Raw genomic sequence first — 16,463 nt, 5'->3', positions numbered from 1 at the left:
GTGGTGGGGATGAAAGTGAGACTGTAGGACGTCAAAGAGTTAGATTCGAGGTGTGAGGAAAATTCAGCATGGACATGCTGTTCAAGGAGTTTGGAGACGAACGGGAGCAGCGATATATGATGAAAGCTGGACGTAGAGGTCGGGTCGAGGGATGGTTTCCTCAGGAAAGGTGCGATTGTGGTTTGTTTGAAAGCAGAAGGGAAGGCATTTCATGTTAATAATGGGTTGAAGAGATGGGTTAGCGCTGGGACAAGTGTGTTGTGAGGTTGGTGATGAGGTGGGATGGCATGGGATCAAGTGCACAAGTGGGATTTGGAGAAGAGATGAGAAAGTTCTCCTTCAGTGATGGAGAGGAGGAAGCTTATGGGGGAGGGACAGTGGTCTGTTATATGTAGGAGCTGTGTGGTTGTATAGTAAAGACTTTTCATGTAATTTTTTTAAATATAAGGCAAAGTCTTCTGAGAGATGAGAAAGGTCAGAGGGGGCAGTGGTGGGAGGAGGGAGTTAAAGGTGTTGAATAGCTGTTTGGGGTTGTGAGATAAACAGGATACAAGAATGGTCAAGTAGTCTTGTTTAGCACAGGTGAGGTCTGACTTGAATGTGAGAGTTGCTATTTCGAATGCGGTAAAATCTTCTTGCAAGTGCATTTTCTTCCAGTGCCGCTGCACAACCCTGGACACTTGCTGAAGCTTTTGAGTTAAGATGTTGTGCCAGGGGTGTCTATTGCCTCGTCGCACTCTAACATAAGTGGGTAGACCGAGTCAATAGCTGATACAAGTGTAGAGTTGTAGAAAACAGTGATATTGTCTGTGACATGAAGTGAAGATATGGCAGACAGTGGTAGAATAGAGTCAGAGATTTGTGTGAATAGATGTACAAGGTTTCTAGGGGTTGTGTTAGTTGCTGGACATTGGGGCAGGTGAGGACAGGAATGAGAAAGTGAGTAGATGGTGGTCAGATAGGGGATGCCGACACTATATAACAGGTTTGGCATACTTTTGAGGCTGCCCAAAATAGGCAAGTTTTTAAGGAATTAAAGAGGCCCTTCCATGAAGTTTTGTTTTTCTCAGTGACGTCACCGTCCTTCATACTCTTTGGGTTACTCTATGCATGAGTCAAAAGTCACTTTTACAATGTAAGTATATGAACCTTTGTTCTGACACTTCATAGACTTACACTGTAAAAGCCACTTCCGGGTCACAGATAGCGCAGCGTGACCTGGAGAGTCTGAAGAGCGGTGAAGTCACTGCGAAGAGAAGCAGAACTGTACTGGATACCAGAGAAGATTGCAGTATGTTAATATATTAATACGCTCACACTGCACTACATCCACATATACACAGGTTTTGGAAAACAGAAATTCATGAGAGGGCTTTTTTAATAAGTTCTCCCATAACCTCTTCACACATCTAGGTGCAAGAGAGTTTCCAAAGTTCACAAAAATTATATGCACCAAGATATATCCTGGGTCCTAATAAAAGATGCAGAACACGTTGCGTTTTTGATGCGGTTCTTTTTTTCTGCATGCAAAATCTGCTCTCTTGGCAGTATAGAAACTGCTTACAAAACAAAATCAGGTTTTGCTGTGTTTTTTGCTGAATTTTTCAGGATCACAAAGTTCAGGTTTACTTCGACCACAGGAGCATATGAACACGGGTCACCAATGCAAGAAATAAGTGAAATCATTCATTTTTGGAAAAAGGGCAATTTGACCAAATTATTGAGTGGAAAAATATTTTTATATCTGAAAAAATAGTAGCTATACTGAACAAAAAAGTTCATATGAGTTCATGAAAAAATACACAATTACAAATATAACAGTGGGGGGAGCTGAATTGGTTGGGAATAGTTTACCTAAGCCACTGGCAGTGCATTGAGTTTTTAGGACACGGATTACTTTCACTTTGGTCAGCCCTTAGGTTGGGGTCAGGTATTCTTCAATTTCACACCTTGGTCAGCCAATATGTACTTTACATGTATCACTAATTTTAATAAAATGTACTAATCCTGACTGCCATTTTCAGGTGAGGAGACCAAGATATTATGGTTTAAATTTGGGGAAATCATTAGTGTTGGAGCTGGACTGGTGACACTAATGGTAGTCCCCCTAGTATTATACTTTCCAGCCAGTGTTTTCAGATATTCCCGATGCCACTCCAGTCCCAATCTGCCATCTTGTAATGGTTACAAGCTCTCAATGCAAATCTATGAGAGCCTTTTTCTGGCTTACATTGACTTCCTGGAGGTCACAACCTGCAGAATAAGACAGATGAAGCGCCGATAACAAATGTGAAGATGGCGGCTGTTGAGTATAATACTAGAGATTGGGATCTTACCTTAAAGATACCACTCCAGCAGTAAAAATTAAAAAAAAAAATCGGCTGGAGTGGTGCTTTAAGTGACAGCATATCCAGGCAGCATGCCGTCAGATTATGATATAGGAAAACTCAATACTCTTATCAGTTTTGATTAGTACAGGCTTGATTATTATAGGCTATTTTTTCGACAGGTCCCACATTATATGATCATAGAAAATGTTATAGTAAACTGAAAGGGAAGAAATTAAATAATTAAATGATAACTGCCAGAATGCTGCCATAGAAAAATAGGGATTTTTGTGTACTCACCGTAAAATCCTTTTCTCCGAGCCATTCATTGGGGGACACAGATACCGTGGGTGTTATGCTGCCTGCCACTAGGAGGACACTATGTAAACCAGAAAAAAAGTTAACTCCTTCCCTGCAGTATACATCCTCTCGCTGGATGAGATTTCTCCAGTTCGGTGAAAAAAGCAGTAGGAGCTTAAACAGTTCAACAATAACCATAACTATGTCACAACATAAAGATGCTACAATGAGCCGGTAGGCTAAACAGGGTGGGTGCTGTGTCCCCCAATGAATGGCTTGGAGAAAATGATTTTACAGTGAGTACACAAAAATCCCTATTTCTCCTACACCTCATTGGGGGACACAGATACCGTGGGACGTCCTAAAGCAGTCCCTGGGTGGGGAGCATATATCTGCTAATACCCCCATGTACCACTGAGTCAACTCTGAGGTACTGCCTATTGCAGGATGCGTCTGCCGAGAGCTGCATCCGCAGAGTCCTGAGAATGAATTTGGTAATGCTTTGTAAAAGTATGCAGACTGGACCAAGTCGCAGCCTTGCAGACCTGTACTGCCGAGGCCTGGTGCTGAATGGCCCAAGAGGCGCCCACTGAGCGGGTAGAGTGCGCCTTAATCCATGCTGGGACAGGCGCGTTCCTGACACGGTAGGATTTTTGAATCGCCAAGCAGATCCATCTGGCTAGCGTTGCCTTTGAAGCGGCTAGACCCTTCTTATGCCCTTCTGGAAGTATGAACAGGGCATCTGACTTGCGGAAGGGAGCCGTCCGCGAGATGTACCGTCTCAGGGCCCTAACCACATGCAGAGTGTGGAGGGCTTTCTGAATACGATGGACTGGTGCCGGACAAAAGGAAGGCAAAACAATTTCCTCATTGAGATGGAAAGAGGATACGACCTTGGGTAGGAAGGACGGCGACGTCCTGAGAACTGCCTTGTCCTGATGAAAATTCAGGAACGGGGGGGCGGCAGGACAGAGTCGCCAATTCTGAAACTCGTCTGATTGACGTAATTGCCACTAGAAAGATCACCTTCCAAGAGAGAACAGTCAGTGGTACGTCGTGGAGGGGTTCAAACGGAGCCTCCTGTAGGGCCCCAAGAACCAGGTTAAGGTTCCATGGTTCCAATGGCATTCTATAAGGAGGCGCCACATGGGCAACTCCCTGAAAGAAAGTCTTCACTTGAGGTTTGGCGGCAAGTCTGCATTGGAATAGCACTGACAAGGCTGAAATTTGGCCTTTGAGCGAGCTAAGCGCGAGGCCCGACTTTAGTCCGGATTGAAGGAATTCCAATATAGTAGGAACGGAAAACGCCATAGGGGATCGGCCATGATCCTTCCACCACGAGAAAAAGGTTTTCCAGGTGCGGTGATAGATGCACATGGACCGGGCTTCCTAGCACTCATCATTGTGGAAATCACGTTGTTGAGAGAATCCAGCCTTTGTTAAAATCCAGGATTCAACGGCCACACCGTCAAAGACAGGGCCCCGGAGTTCTGGTGGTAAATCGGACCCTGAGAGAGAAAAACCGGGCAATCTGGAAGTCGCCAGGGAACATCGGCGACTAGTTGAATCAGTTCTGCGTACCAAGTGCGGCGCTGCAAATCTGGCGCGACAAGAATCAACGTTACTCCTTCTGTTCTGATTTTCTTGATGACCCTCGGGATCGAGGGATGAGAGGGAAAGATGTACGGGAGCCGGAACCGGTGCCACGGCAGAACTAGGGCATCCGCACCGATGTCGCATGGATCGCGTGATCGGGCGATGAATCGAGGAACTTTGTTGTTTAGTCTTGAAGCCATGAGATCCACATCCGGAGTTCCCCAACGATGGCAAATCTGCTGAAAAACCCCCGGATGAAGAGACCACTCTCCCGAGGCAAGGCCTTGGTGACTGAGAAAATCTCTACGCCCGGGATGTGGACTGCCGAGATAGGCGAATGATTGGTCTCGGCCCAATGAAGGATGTGACACTTCGTGCATGGCCAGCCTGCTCCGAGTACCCCCCTGGGTGGTTGATATACGCCACAGCCGTGGCGTTGTCGGATTGGATCCTGATGGAGTGGCCTGCAAGGAGATGGTGAAAACTCCATAGGGCTAATCTGATCGCTCGAATCTCTAGGATATTGATGGGGAGACGTGACTCTCAAGGAGACCACCGACCCTGTGCCGTGAGGTGACAAAAAACCGCACCCCAGCCCAGAAGACTTGCATCGGTGGTTACTACCAACCACTGTACTGGGAGAAAGGACTTCCCTTGATTCAGGGAGGATTTCAGAGTCCACCACTTGAGGGCTTATCTGACCCGCAGAGACAGAAGGAACCGACAGTCCAGGGAGAACGGGTTCTTGTTCCAGGCTAACAGAAGCGCATGTTGCAAGGGACGGAGATGGAACTGAGCGAACGGGACAGCTTCCATCGCTGCTACCATATGCCCGAGAACTCTCCTGCTGAAACAAATGGAGTGAGAAACTGGTCGAGAAAGAGACCGCGCTGCATGTTGTAAGTCTCGGGCCTTCTCTGGAGGGCGAATGACCAACCTGCGGGAAGTGTCCAAGATCATTCCTAAAAAGGAAATCTGTTGAGCCAGCTTTGGGAAGGACATTTCGAAGTTTATTTTCCAACCCAGGCGAGAAAGTGTATTTAATGTTATTTCCACGGATTCCTCGCATGCTGGAAGGGACGAACCCTTGATGAGCAGGTCGTCCAGATACAGTAACACTACCACTCCCCGAGAGTGAAGAATGGCCATGACAGCCGCCATGACCTTGGTAAATACCCTGGGGGCGGTGGCGAGTCCGAAGGGCAAGGCAACGAACTGGAAGTGTTCCTCGTGAATTGCAAAACGTAGGAACTGCTGGTAGGACGGGGAGATCGGAATGTGAAAGTAAGCGTCATTGATGTCGATGGATGCTAGGAACTCTCCTTTTTCCATGGAAGCGACAACTGATCGGAGAGATTCCATTCGGAACCGCCGTGCCTTGACAAACTGATTTAACAGTTTGAGGTCCAGTATGGGCCGCATCGTCCCGTCTTTCTTTGGAACCACAAAAAGGTTTGAATAAAAACCTCTGAATCGTTCATCCTGAGGGACCGGAATGATGACTCCGTCCTTTTGCAGCGCCTGAACAGCCCGAAGGAAGGCTGTTGTCTTCTTCTTGGGGGGTCAGGATGGGAAGAAACGTGTTGGCGGAGGAGAGGAAAATTCTATCTTGTATCCGGAGGACACCAGTTCCCTGACCCACTTGTCGTGGACGACCGCGAGCCAGGTGTGACTGAAGGAAAGTAGACGACCGCCTACTTTGCCGTCGTCCGCCGGATACTGCAACAAGTCATTGCGTAGAAGATTTGTGGGATCGGGATCCCCGAGATCCAGATGCCCTGGGTCTGGGCTTCCAAGAGCGATTAGGTCTGTATGAGACTTGGGGGCCTCTGTCTCCACGCGGGGGCCGACCGGAGTTGGAAGAGAAGGTATAGGTGGACCAACCGGAGTTATTGCGAAAAGATCGAAACCGCGTCGACTGTTGGTTCCGAAACGGCCGAACAGCCCTTTGTTGAGGAAGGAATTTACTTTTTCCCCCTGTAGTATCAGAGATGAGCTGGTCCAGTTTCTCCCCAAAAAGGCGACCAGTTTGATAGGGTAGAGAAGTCAGCGATCTATTAGACGTGGCGTCCACTCGCCAGTCGCGGAGCCATAGGGCTCTTCTAATGGCGATTGCATTAGCGGCAATTTGAGCAGCACCATTGGCGGCATGAAAACAAGCGTCAACTACAAAATCCCCTGCGTGAACTATCTGCCTGGCAACGTTGGTAGCCTCCAGAGGGAGATTGCTACCCTGAAAGGCAGTGATTAAGACTTCTGTCCAAGCGGCCATAGCCTTAGTGACCCAGATCGCTGCAAACGATGGAAAAAGCAACGCTCCTGAAGCTTCAAAAACTGAGCGGGCGAGGTAATCAATTTGACGATCGGAGGGATTTCTGACTGAGGAGCCCTCCGAAACAGATAGGAGCGTTTTAGAAGCCAGCCGCAATACAGGAGGGTCCACAGAAGGGGACTGCAACCAATCTTTCATTAGGTCTGGGTCAAAAGGCTATTTAGCTTCAATAGACTTTTGCCCTGTGAACCTCTTATGTGGTCGATCCCTATGTTTCTGGACAATGTCCTTAAAATCCGGGTGGCTGGTAAATAATTTGCGTACACGTTTGGTACTCTTAAACGAAAAAGCATGTACTGGAGGAGGAGCATTTTCCTCCTTCAACTCCACAATCCTGTTGACGGATTCTATAAGTGAATCAAACGACTGTTGGGTCAGTTGGCCGATTCTGGGGGGCTGACGCGTCATATTCGAAGTCAGAGTGGTACTCGCTGCGACCATTAGGAGAAGGAGAGCGAGAAAAAGAACTCGCCGGTGCTGAAGCGCGAGCGTGACTGGGGGACGCATCATGGGTCCAATTTCTAGCTTGACTGTCCCTTGAACAAGTACGGCCCCTGCTGGTGGACGGTTCCCCGCCGTCGCCAGAGCCCTGCTCGGGCGGCGAAGCCGCCCTTTGACTTAAAGAGGCTTCCCGGAGAGAGTCTATAGCAGCCTGGGTCAGTGACTCCACCGACCGTGACAGGGACGCAGCCCACTCAGGGGGACTAAACGCAGGAAGATCCACAGCAGCGGCGGCAAGAGGCGTTTGAGCGCAGGCCGGGTCGCAGTCCGTGCATAACGGATTAGTCTGGGCGCTGGGCAAAGTAGATTTGCAAGTGGTACACACGGTATAAAACGCAGTGTGCTTCCTAGCAGCCTGTCTAGCTTCCTTAGATTGAGACATAGTGCTCCTGAAAGGGTTAACGGCAGAGTCTGACTGCAGCAGCAGAGAATGTGCCGGGAAGGGGTTAAGCTTTAACCTCTGAGGGCAGATGTAGCTTACCCATGGTCCTGTACTGTGTCCCCCGGGAGGAATAGCGGTGTCTCTGTGGTGTCACCCGGTATCCGACAGAGAGGTCGCCTCACAGTTCTAAGGTAAAAAGGAGATGGCCCCCGAGATTAAAATTGCGCGTCTCGTCAGTAATGAGAGGCGCCAAGAGGAGGAGGCGGCGACAATAGCGCGGGCGGCGCTATTCAAATTGCGGCCTAGTAGGCCTGAAAAACCAGGGGCTCAATTTTTGGCCTACCCGCAGCCTAGCAGGCCGGAAAAAGCCGGGGACTCAATTTCTCGGGGCACCCGAGAACGCTGAGCGCGGGGGGGGGGGGCCGCCCGCAAGGGATTGCCGGTGCGCCGCCGCTGACGCTAAGTCAGCGCTTCTCCCGGGGACAGGACCCGACCCCGTACCTCTACTCCAGTGCTCAACTCAGCAAAGAGTCCATTCTTCTCATCCTGGGCGGATGTAGCGGAGCTGGAGGTCTTCAAGGGGGATGCTCGATCGGTACTCCCTCTGGGCAGGGGGACGGAGAGGTTAAAGAGGTATGCTCAATCGGTCCTCCCTATGGGGACAGAGAGCTATGGGGTTGATTAAGGGCTGAAGAAAGCGCTGCTCGATCTTCTCCATAACGGGGTCTCCTGCGCTTGCCCTCGAATCCGTGAAATCGGTAAGAAAATTAGCCCCGTTCATTGACATATATGTTTTGACTTTTACAGACAACTTGAAAAAGAGGCAAAGAAAGGGACAAGATGTGATATCTGATGTTTATTTTCAGCTACTTCCATCCATAATAAAATGTATTAATAGTTTCATATATTTATATACATTACGTCCTTTTTTTAATTCATACCTGGTACTTCCTTACCTCGACATGACGATGGCTCTTGCAGAGCATTACTCGGCAGCCTGGCAGGCCCTGAAAAGATTGCTACGGTAGCAGGTGTAACCACTGAGCAGCACCTAATATTAGAAATCCTGTGGGCTCGGGTCATCTCATCATAGATCAGCCAGTCTGTAGGCAACACTTGGATAGCCGCAGTCTGCCCATTTTCAGGTGGGATCTGCTTGCATAAAAGAAAGTTTATAGTAATCATATATGTATGAAATAACAGGAGCGGACAATGGATTGTTTATATACGGTATCTAATAAATATAATAGCTGAACTAGCGCATAAGGTAGAACGTTCTATGACTGGACAATATATGATAATAGCTGAATTAGCGCACAAGGTAGAACGTTGTATGAATGGACAATCTATGATAATAGCTGAATCAGCGCACAAGGTAGAACGTTCTATGACTGGACAATCTATGATAATAGCTGAACTAGCGCACAAGGTATAACGTTCCATGAATGGACCACCTATGATAATAGCTGAACTAGCACACAAGGTAGAACGTTCTATGACTGGATGACCTTTGATAATAGCTGAACTAGCGCACATCATAGAACGTTCTATGACTGGACCACCTATGACAATAGCTGAACTAGCGCAAAAGGTAGACCATTCTATGACTGGACCATCTATGATAATAGCTGAACTAGCGCACAAGGTATAACGTTCTTTTCTTTTTTTAACCATGAACTTTTTATTAAATTAAAATAAGTCATATTAACAACCATTTAGCCTCCAGTCATTGAACATTGTTACAGAAATTTCCTCAAAACATTAATCGGCTAAATATAATAATAATTTAACATAGCTAAATATTATAGGAAAAAGAAGGGGAAAGGGAAGGAGTGATGACAACAGATTATTATACCCGTGTGTTACCATGAATAGCTCTATTACATCTCTATAATCACAGTGTTTAGTCTGAATGATAGTCAGCTGTCCCATCTCCTGAGATATGATGTTGTATTATTGGTGGATGAAGCCAATACCTTCTCTGATAGAGAATTATCATTAACCAATGCCACGATCACAAACAATGACGGACATTTGGGGTTTTTCCAGTATCCTGCGATTTTAATTCTAGTAGCTATGAGGATGTGTGTAATCACTATCCTGAACCCGTGTGGAATTAAATCCAGGTCAATGGCCAGAAGCGCCTGTTCTTTCCCAATTTGTATTAGGATGCCACTAATTTGCGACACTAAATGGGAGATTGAGTCCCAGAGCTGCTTTACTTTATGGCACTTGCACCAGACATGCAATATATCTGCGTTGGCGTCTCCACCCCTCCAGCACACATCTGGGGAGATGCGGTAGATCTTGGACAATCTCTATGGTGTGAAGTACCACCTGTACAGCAGCTTTCTGGCGTTCTCCAAGTGCACTTAGAATGTGTCCCTATCATTGAGAAGGATGTTTGCCATTGCGGGGTGATCCCGCACTGGAGATCAGTCTCCCATTTGTGGAGATACGAGTCCAGAGAGGGAAAGGTCGCCTCCAGCACATGGTTGTAGCTTATACAGAGCGCTCTTATTTGCCGCGCTGTGGCGAGGAGCATTGCATATAATTTTGAGGGTTGTGAAAACATTATATCTTTGTTCCCTTGTAAAAAATGTCTTATTTGTAGATATTTAGAATGATCTCTATGTGGAAGGAGATATGTCTCCCTGATTGTAGCGAAGGACAAAAATATTGCTTCCTCATACATATCCCCAACCAACAGGATTCCCAGGGATTTCCAGTTACGAATCTGGAGGTCCGGGATACACATATCCAAAGTCTCTATGGGGGGCTTTAGAGAGTGCCAAATTAATAGTGTGCAGTTTATTGATCAGAATGCTCCACTCTCCCAGCGCCGCTTCCACCATTGGTGGCAGACACAATTTTTTGTCATCTCTGGGATTAGGCCCGGCAATGATATATGTATGAAAAAACGATGCAACATTTGAGGATTTTATGAGATGTTTCTCGATTTCTATCCAATGTCTGTTACCTTTATCATTCCACATCAACCTCAGTTGTTAAAATATGGCTGCCTTATAATACCTCACCACTGAAGGACAGCCCAGTCCTCCTCCTTTTATTGGGATACATAGTATATCTGCTTTAACTCTGTGCTGTTTTTTCTGCCATATGTATTTTAATATGATTGTTTGTAACTGTGAGTATTTTCATGGGGATTGTGATAGGGAGGTTGCAAAATACATACAATATTTGGGGGATTATGAACATTTTTACGGCTGCTATTCTTCCTAACCAGGACATGTCGTGTTGTCTCATGCGCAACATGTTGCCTTTGATCTTCTGTCTGAGAACTTCATAATTTGGTGAGAGCATTCTATCGACTGAGGAGGCTAAGTGGATTCCGAGATATGTTATGTTTTCATTATCCCACCTAAGGGGTACTTAGCTTTAAGATTAACCGGATGCGGGACGGAGGATGTTAGATACAGAATTTGGCATTTAGGGACATTCAATTTATAATATGATACTTGGATAAAGGAGTTTATCACTTCCATTACTCTATTGAGTGACTCTTCGGAATTGGTAAGGGACAATATAATGTCGTCAACAAATAGCTTGATTTTGTGCTCTACATTACCAATATTAATACCAGCTATCCCAGGGTGTGATCAGATTTTTTCAGCTAAGGGTTCAATTATTAATGCAAATATTAGGGGAGAGAGTGGGCACCCCTGCCTCATTTCATTAGTGATATCAAATGTATCTGACATCATTCCAGAACTGAGGCTGACGGTTTAGAATATAGAGGGGTGATCGCTCGGAGTATATTACCGTCAAACCCAAATCTGGATAATACTTCAAATAAGAATCCCCAATTCACCCGATTGAACGCCTTTTCGGCATCTAAAGAGAGGAGCAGAGAGGGTGTCTGCCTCCCTCCGGCCTCATGGATGATATCAATCATCCTCCTCATACCATCGAGGGTCAGTCTAGACTGAACAAACCACACTCGGTCTTTATTCACTAAGGCCGAGATTATTTCTGAGATCCTATTAGCTAGGATTTTGGTGTAAATTTTAAGGTCTGTGTTGAACAATGAAATTAGCCTAAAATTGATGATTCAATCAGGTTTTTTTCCTGGTTTGGGGATGGGTATAACTGTTGCCTGAATCACCTCTTTAGGAATTATCCTGCTTTGCATACAATTTTGGAAAATTGATGTAATGTGAGGGGTTAATAAATTTTGAAATATTTGGAAGTATTCGCTCGTTAGACCGTCAGGGCCAGGGGACTTAGTATTTTTCATTCCTCTAATTGTTTGCTGTATTTCTGTTTGGGATATTGGTTGATTCAACATGTGTAACGAGTCTCCCGGTATTTTAGGAAGTTTTATGCTCTCTAAGAACTGATTTATTAGTTGGGGGGTGGGTTGTGGTATTGCGGTATTTTCCTGTAGATTATAGAGGGAGGAATAGTATTGTGAGAAGGTGTTAGCAATTTCCTTACGGCTATAAATTATACTAGATGGGGGGAGGCTTTGCAGTGTTGAGAATCTCTCCCCCCATGTGCTCACCCACCTATCCACTCTCTCTTTCCCCATGTGCTGACTTCTCCCGTCTGTGCTCTCTTCTTTGACCTGTCTACCCCATGTGCTATCCCCTTTGTCTGCTGTCTCTCTCCTTCCTGTGCTGTGTTCTCCCATCATGTGCTGTCCCATTTGAGCTGTCTCTCTCACCCCTATGTCTGACAGTGTGCAGAACATACCACAGCCCCTGGGCAGGGGAGGAAGCAAAATACAATACTGACATTACAGCAGGAGATCGCAGGGGATATATTTTGCGAGGTAAAATATTGTTTACAAACAGTCAGTGAAATATTTTACCTCGCAAAATGAATTCTCTGTGGTGCCCTGCTGTAATGTCAGTATTGTCTTTGCTTCCTCCCCTGCCCAGGAGATGTGGAATGTTCCGTACACAGTCAGACACAGACAATTTTTTAAATGAACTTTTGTTCGTGGGAAAACCCCTTTAATGTGACCGGCTTCCTCTATTTGTAGACACGTTGCGCATCTGCCGCCAGGATCAGCAGAATGATTCACTGCGCCTATGTGGAATTCACGCAGGCGCAGTGTGACGGTGTTCCGCTGGTGGTACCGTGCAAGAGGCTGTGTGAGTGTGAGTGTGAGAGTGTGTGACTGAGTGTGAGTGTAAGAGTGGGAGTGTGTGTCTGAGTCTGAATGTGAGTGTGTGTGCGTGTGAGAGTGTAAGAGTGTGAGTGCGAGAGTGTGAGTCTGAGTGAGTGTGTGACTGAGTGTGAGTGTGACTGAGTGTGAGTGTGTGAGTCTGAGTGTGTGTGACTGAGTGTGTGAGTGTGACTGAGTGTGTGATTCTGTGAGTCTGAGAGTGAATGTGAGTGTGTGTGAGTGTGTGATTGTCAGTGTGAATGTGAGTGTGAATATATGAATGTGTGTGTGTGTGACAGAGTGTGAATGTGAGTGTATGAGTGTGAGAGTGAGTGTGTGAGTCTGAGTGTGTGAGAGTGAGTGTATGTCTGTGGTGCATACGACATATAGAGTGTGTGTGTCTGTGGTGCATACGACGTATAGAGTGTGTGGGTGCGACAGTGTTCCGCTGGTGGTACCGCGCAAGAGGCTGCGTGAGTGTGAGAGTGTGTGAGTGTATGAGTGAGAGTATATGTATGAGTGTAAGTGTGTGAGTATTAGAGTGTGACAGTGAGTATGAGTGTGAGTGTATGAGTGTGAGTGTGTGATTCTGAGTGTGTGTGACTGTGTAAGTGTGATTGTGAGTGTGTGCGTGAGTGAGTCTGAGTGTGTGAGTGTGTGTGTGTCTGAGTGTGTGTCAGTGTGAATGTGAGTTTGTGTGTATGAGAGTGTGTGTGTGAGTGTGTGAATGTGAGTGTGTGAGTGTGACAGAGTGTGAATGTGAGTGTGAGTGTATGAGTGTGAGTGTATGAGTGTGACTGTGTGTGAGTGTGACTGTTAGAGTGAATGTGAGTGTGTGTAGAAGGTGTAATCCCGCTCAGAGGCATGCAGAACCCGCCAGACATCAGAGAGTTCTTCTGCTAGAAGGGTCTGAGAGAGTGATGGGGCATTTTCTTTCTTTTGAGGAAGTACCGATTTGTCAATGTTAGGACAGGGGGTGATGTTAAAGTCCTCACAGACTAACAAGGCGCCTTTTTTAACCTTTGCTACTACCGCCAGGGTGTCTTTAAGAAATGAGATCTGTTTGGAGTTAGGGGTATAAATAGAGACCATTGTGTAGGTCTTGCTATTTATGGTGCAAACTAGGATGACGTTTCTGCCCTTGTTGTCCACTATGCTGGTGATTAGCTGGAAGGCGACTGTGTTCTTTATCGCAATTACTACTCCTCTTTTTTTATCAATTGCATGGGAATGAAAGACATTTGGGAAATTTCTATTCTGCAATCTATGGGCGTCAGTGTTATTTAGGTGGGTTTCCTGAACACACAATACATCTGCTTTTAGGGATTGGGTCTATTTCCATAGAAGGGATCTTTTGGACGGACTATTCAGTCCTCTTACATTAATGCTAGAAATGTGATGAACCCTGTCCAGATTACAGATAAAATCTATGTATCACCACTAGACAATTAGGAAAAAAATGGGGGAATAACAAAAAACAACTTTTAATTTTGTGAAAAAACTGTAAAAGTTTCAAAACTAGAGTTTGGTTCTAACTGAACCTCCAGGATATGCTCCGCTATCCAGTATGTAGTGGGGGGTGAAGAGAAACAAAAACTCTCCTCTCGTGCCTCCGCAGTCCATGGTGAAAAATAGTCTCGTATCCTCTTCTCTTGTTCATGCCTGTGACTGTGGAGCTGATCGTCAAACAGTTCAGCACATTGTTTGAGGAGTGTCCCCTCAGATCTTATACTGGTGATAAGAATGATTTCTACACTGGAAATGACAATTTTATTGCATATATAAACCTTGATATTCGACTCTGATTTTTGCTCCTTTGTTCTCTTCAATCACTGTTTATTGTTCGTTGTTTATTCTTATATGTTGAAATATATGTTCATACGATTAAATTAAATAAATTGTTCATGTCCACTTCTTCATCAGGGTGAGCGGCTTCTTCAGTGGGGAGCTGGTATCCTCATCCACCTTCGCCAGCGACCACTTCTGCAGTAAAGTCATGGCCTCTCGGGGGGAAGTCAGGACCTGTGTGGCTCCGTTCTTGGTGACGATCAGCTTCACACGGTAGCCCCACTTGTACGCGATCCCGTTGTCCCGTAGGATCTTGGTGGCTGTGGAGAATTCCCTCCTCCTGTTCAGGGTGACAGCTAAGAGGTCGGTGAACACCAGGATGCTCTTGAATCTCTCCGGGAGCTCAGGTCCGCTCGCCGCAGCTTTGCTAATGGCTTGTTTAAAATGATAAAAATGAAGCTTGGCAATTACATCCCTGGGCGCAGAGGCGGGGGCACTTTTAGATTTGGGGATTCTGTGCGCTCCGTCTATTATGAGATCTCGCTGCTCCGCCTCGTGGACTAGTGTGGTAAAGTAATACGTTAGGAACGCTTTCAACGTGTCCGCAATGCTTTGGAGTATCCCCCTGAAGCGCAGGTTGTTGCACCTGGAGCGGTTCTCCAGGTCCGCCAGCTTCAGTTTTAGAGCGGTGATCTCCTCATCTGCCCATTTGTGAGCGTCCACTAAGTGGTTGTGGGCTGTGGTGAATTCCTCCAGCTTCTCCTCAATATTGGCTTTTCTGTCCCCTATGTGCCCAATGTCTTTCTGTAGTGCAGTGAAGGCTGAGGTAATGTCACTATGTATAGCCTGCTTTAGATCTCCTAGCAGTGACTTTAGTGTGGCCTTAGTTATGGGAGTGGAGGGGAGCCCTGTGTCAGGTGCATGTACTTGCGGTTTGTTGCTCTGCTTCTCCGGGCTCCTGGGTGAAGAGCTGCCCGATCTCTCCTATGCCTGCTCCGCTGCATTCATGCCCCACTTCGGTGAGGTCTGACCCAGTGTCAGGAGATCAGACCCCAAGAGCGCTCCACACCGCCGCTGGCCGTATGGTGAGTGCTGCGATGGCCATCTTGGATTTTCCCGGGCACCGGCATCCGGTATCCTGTCCGGCGCTGCTCCCCTGCTCCTCGTGACGTGCCCGGACCCCACCTGAGGCCATGGTAAGTGAAATCGCGGGTTTTCCCCACTGCTGCCTGACGCTGTGGGCCGCGGTAGTCTGCAGGAGCACGGAGCCAGTGTTCCCTGCGCCAGCTCAGCTCCTCATCCGGACACGCCCCCTCAGTATAATGTTCTATGACTGGACAATCTATGATAGTAGCTGAACTAGCGCCCAAGGTAGAACGTCCTATGAATGGACTACCTATGATAATAGCTGAACTAGCGCACAAGGTAGAACGTTCTTTGACTGGACCACCTATGATAATATCAAAACTAGCGCACAAGGTAGAACATTCTATGACTGGATCACCTATGAGAATAGCTGAACTAGAACCCAAGGTAGAACGTTCTATGAATGGACCACCTATAATAATAGCTGAACTAGTGCACAAGGTAGAACATTCTATGACTGGACAATGTATGATAATAGCTAAACTAGCTCAAAAGGTAGAACGTTCTATGACTGGACCACCTATGATAATAGCTGAACTAGCACACCAGGGATAACGTTCTGTGACTCGACAATCTATAATAGCTGAACTAGCGCACCAGGGATAACGTTCTGTGACTGGACAATCTATAATAGCTGAACTAGCGCACCAGGGATAACGTTCTGTGACTCGACAATCTATAATAGCTGAACTAGAGCACCAGGGATAACGTTCTGTGACTGGACAATCTATAATAGCTGAACTAGCGCACCAGGGATAACGTTCTGTGACTCGACAATCTATAATAGCTGAACTAGCGCACCAGGGATAACGTTCTGTGACTGGACAATCTATAATAGCTGAACTAGCGCACCAGGGATAACGTTCTGTGACTGGACAATCTATAATAGCTAAACTAGCGCACCAGGGATAACGTTCTGTGACTGGACAATCTATAATAGCTGAACTAGCGCACAAG

The 16,463-nt window shown here is 46.5% G+C and overlaps 1 protein-coding gene across 7 annotated transcripts in view; it reads right to left on the bottom strand.

The window, feature by feature from the left end:
• The window catches only part of YTHDC2 (YTH N6-methyladenosine RNA binding protein C2), a 226,407-nt gene that overhangs the window by 34,786 nt on the left and 175,158 nt on the right, over positions 1-16,463 (bottom strand). For 5 of the 7 annotated variants that reach the window (XM_073552136.1, XM_073552137.1, XM_073552138.1 and 2 more), the window contains exon 24: positions 8,380-8,590. In XM_073552136.1, coding sequence (XP_073408237.1) covers positions 8,380-8,590 — 211 coding nt within the window. The remainder of the gene's footprint in view (positions 1-8,379; positions 8,591-16,463) is intronic. The other 2 variants (XM_073552039.1, XM_073552099.1) reach the window with 1 other exon arrangement.

This window comes from Dendrobates tinctorius, unplaced genomic scaffold (genome assembly GCF_039654945.1).
Source record: "Dendrobates tinctorius isolate UK_male_01 unplaced genomic scaffold, ASM3965494v1 ptg000003l, whole genome shotgun sequence".
Classification (NCBI taxonomy): domain Eukaryota; kingdom Metazoa; phylum Chordata; class Amphibia; order Anura; family Dendrobatidae; genus Dendrobates; species Dendrobates tinctorius.
The sequence above is the reverse complement of the archived record's forward strand: the minus strand, read 5'-3'. Positions and strand labels throughout refer to the sequence as shown.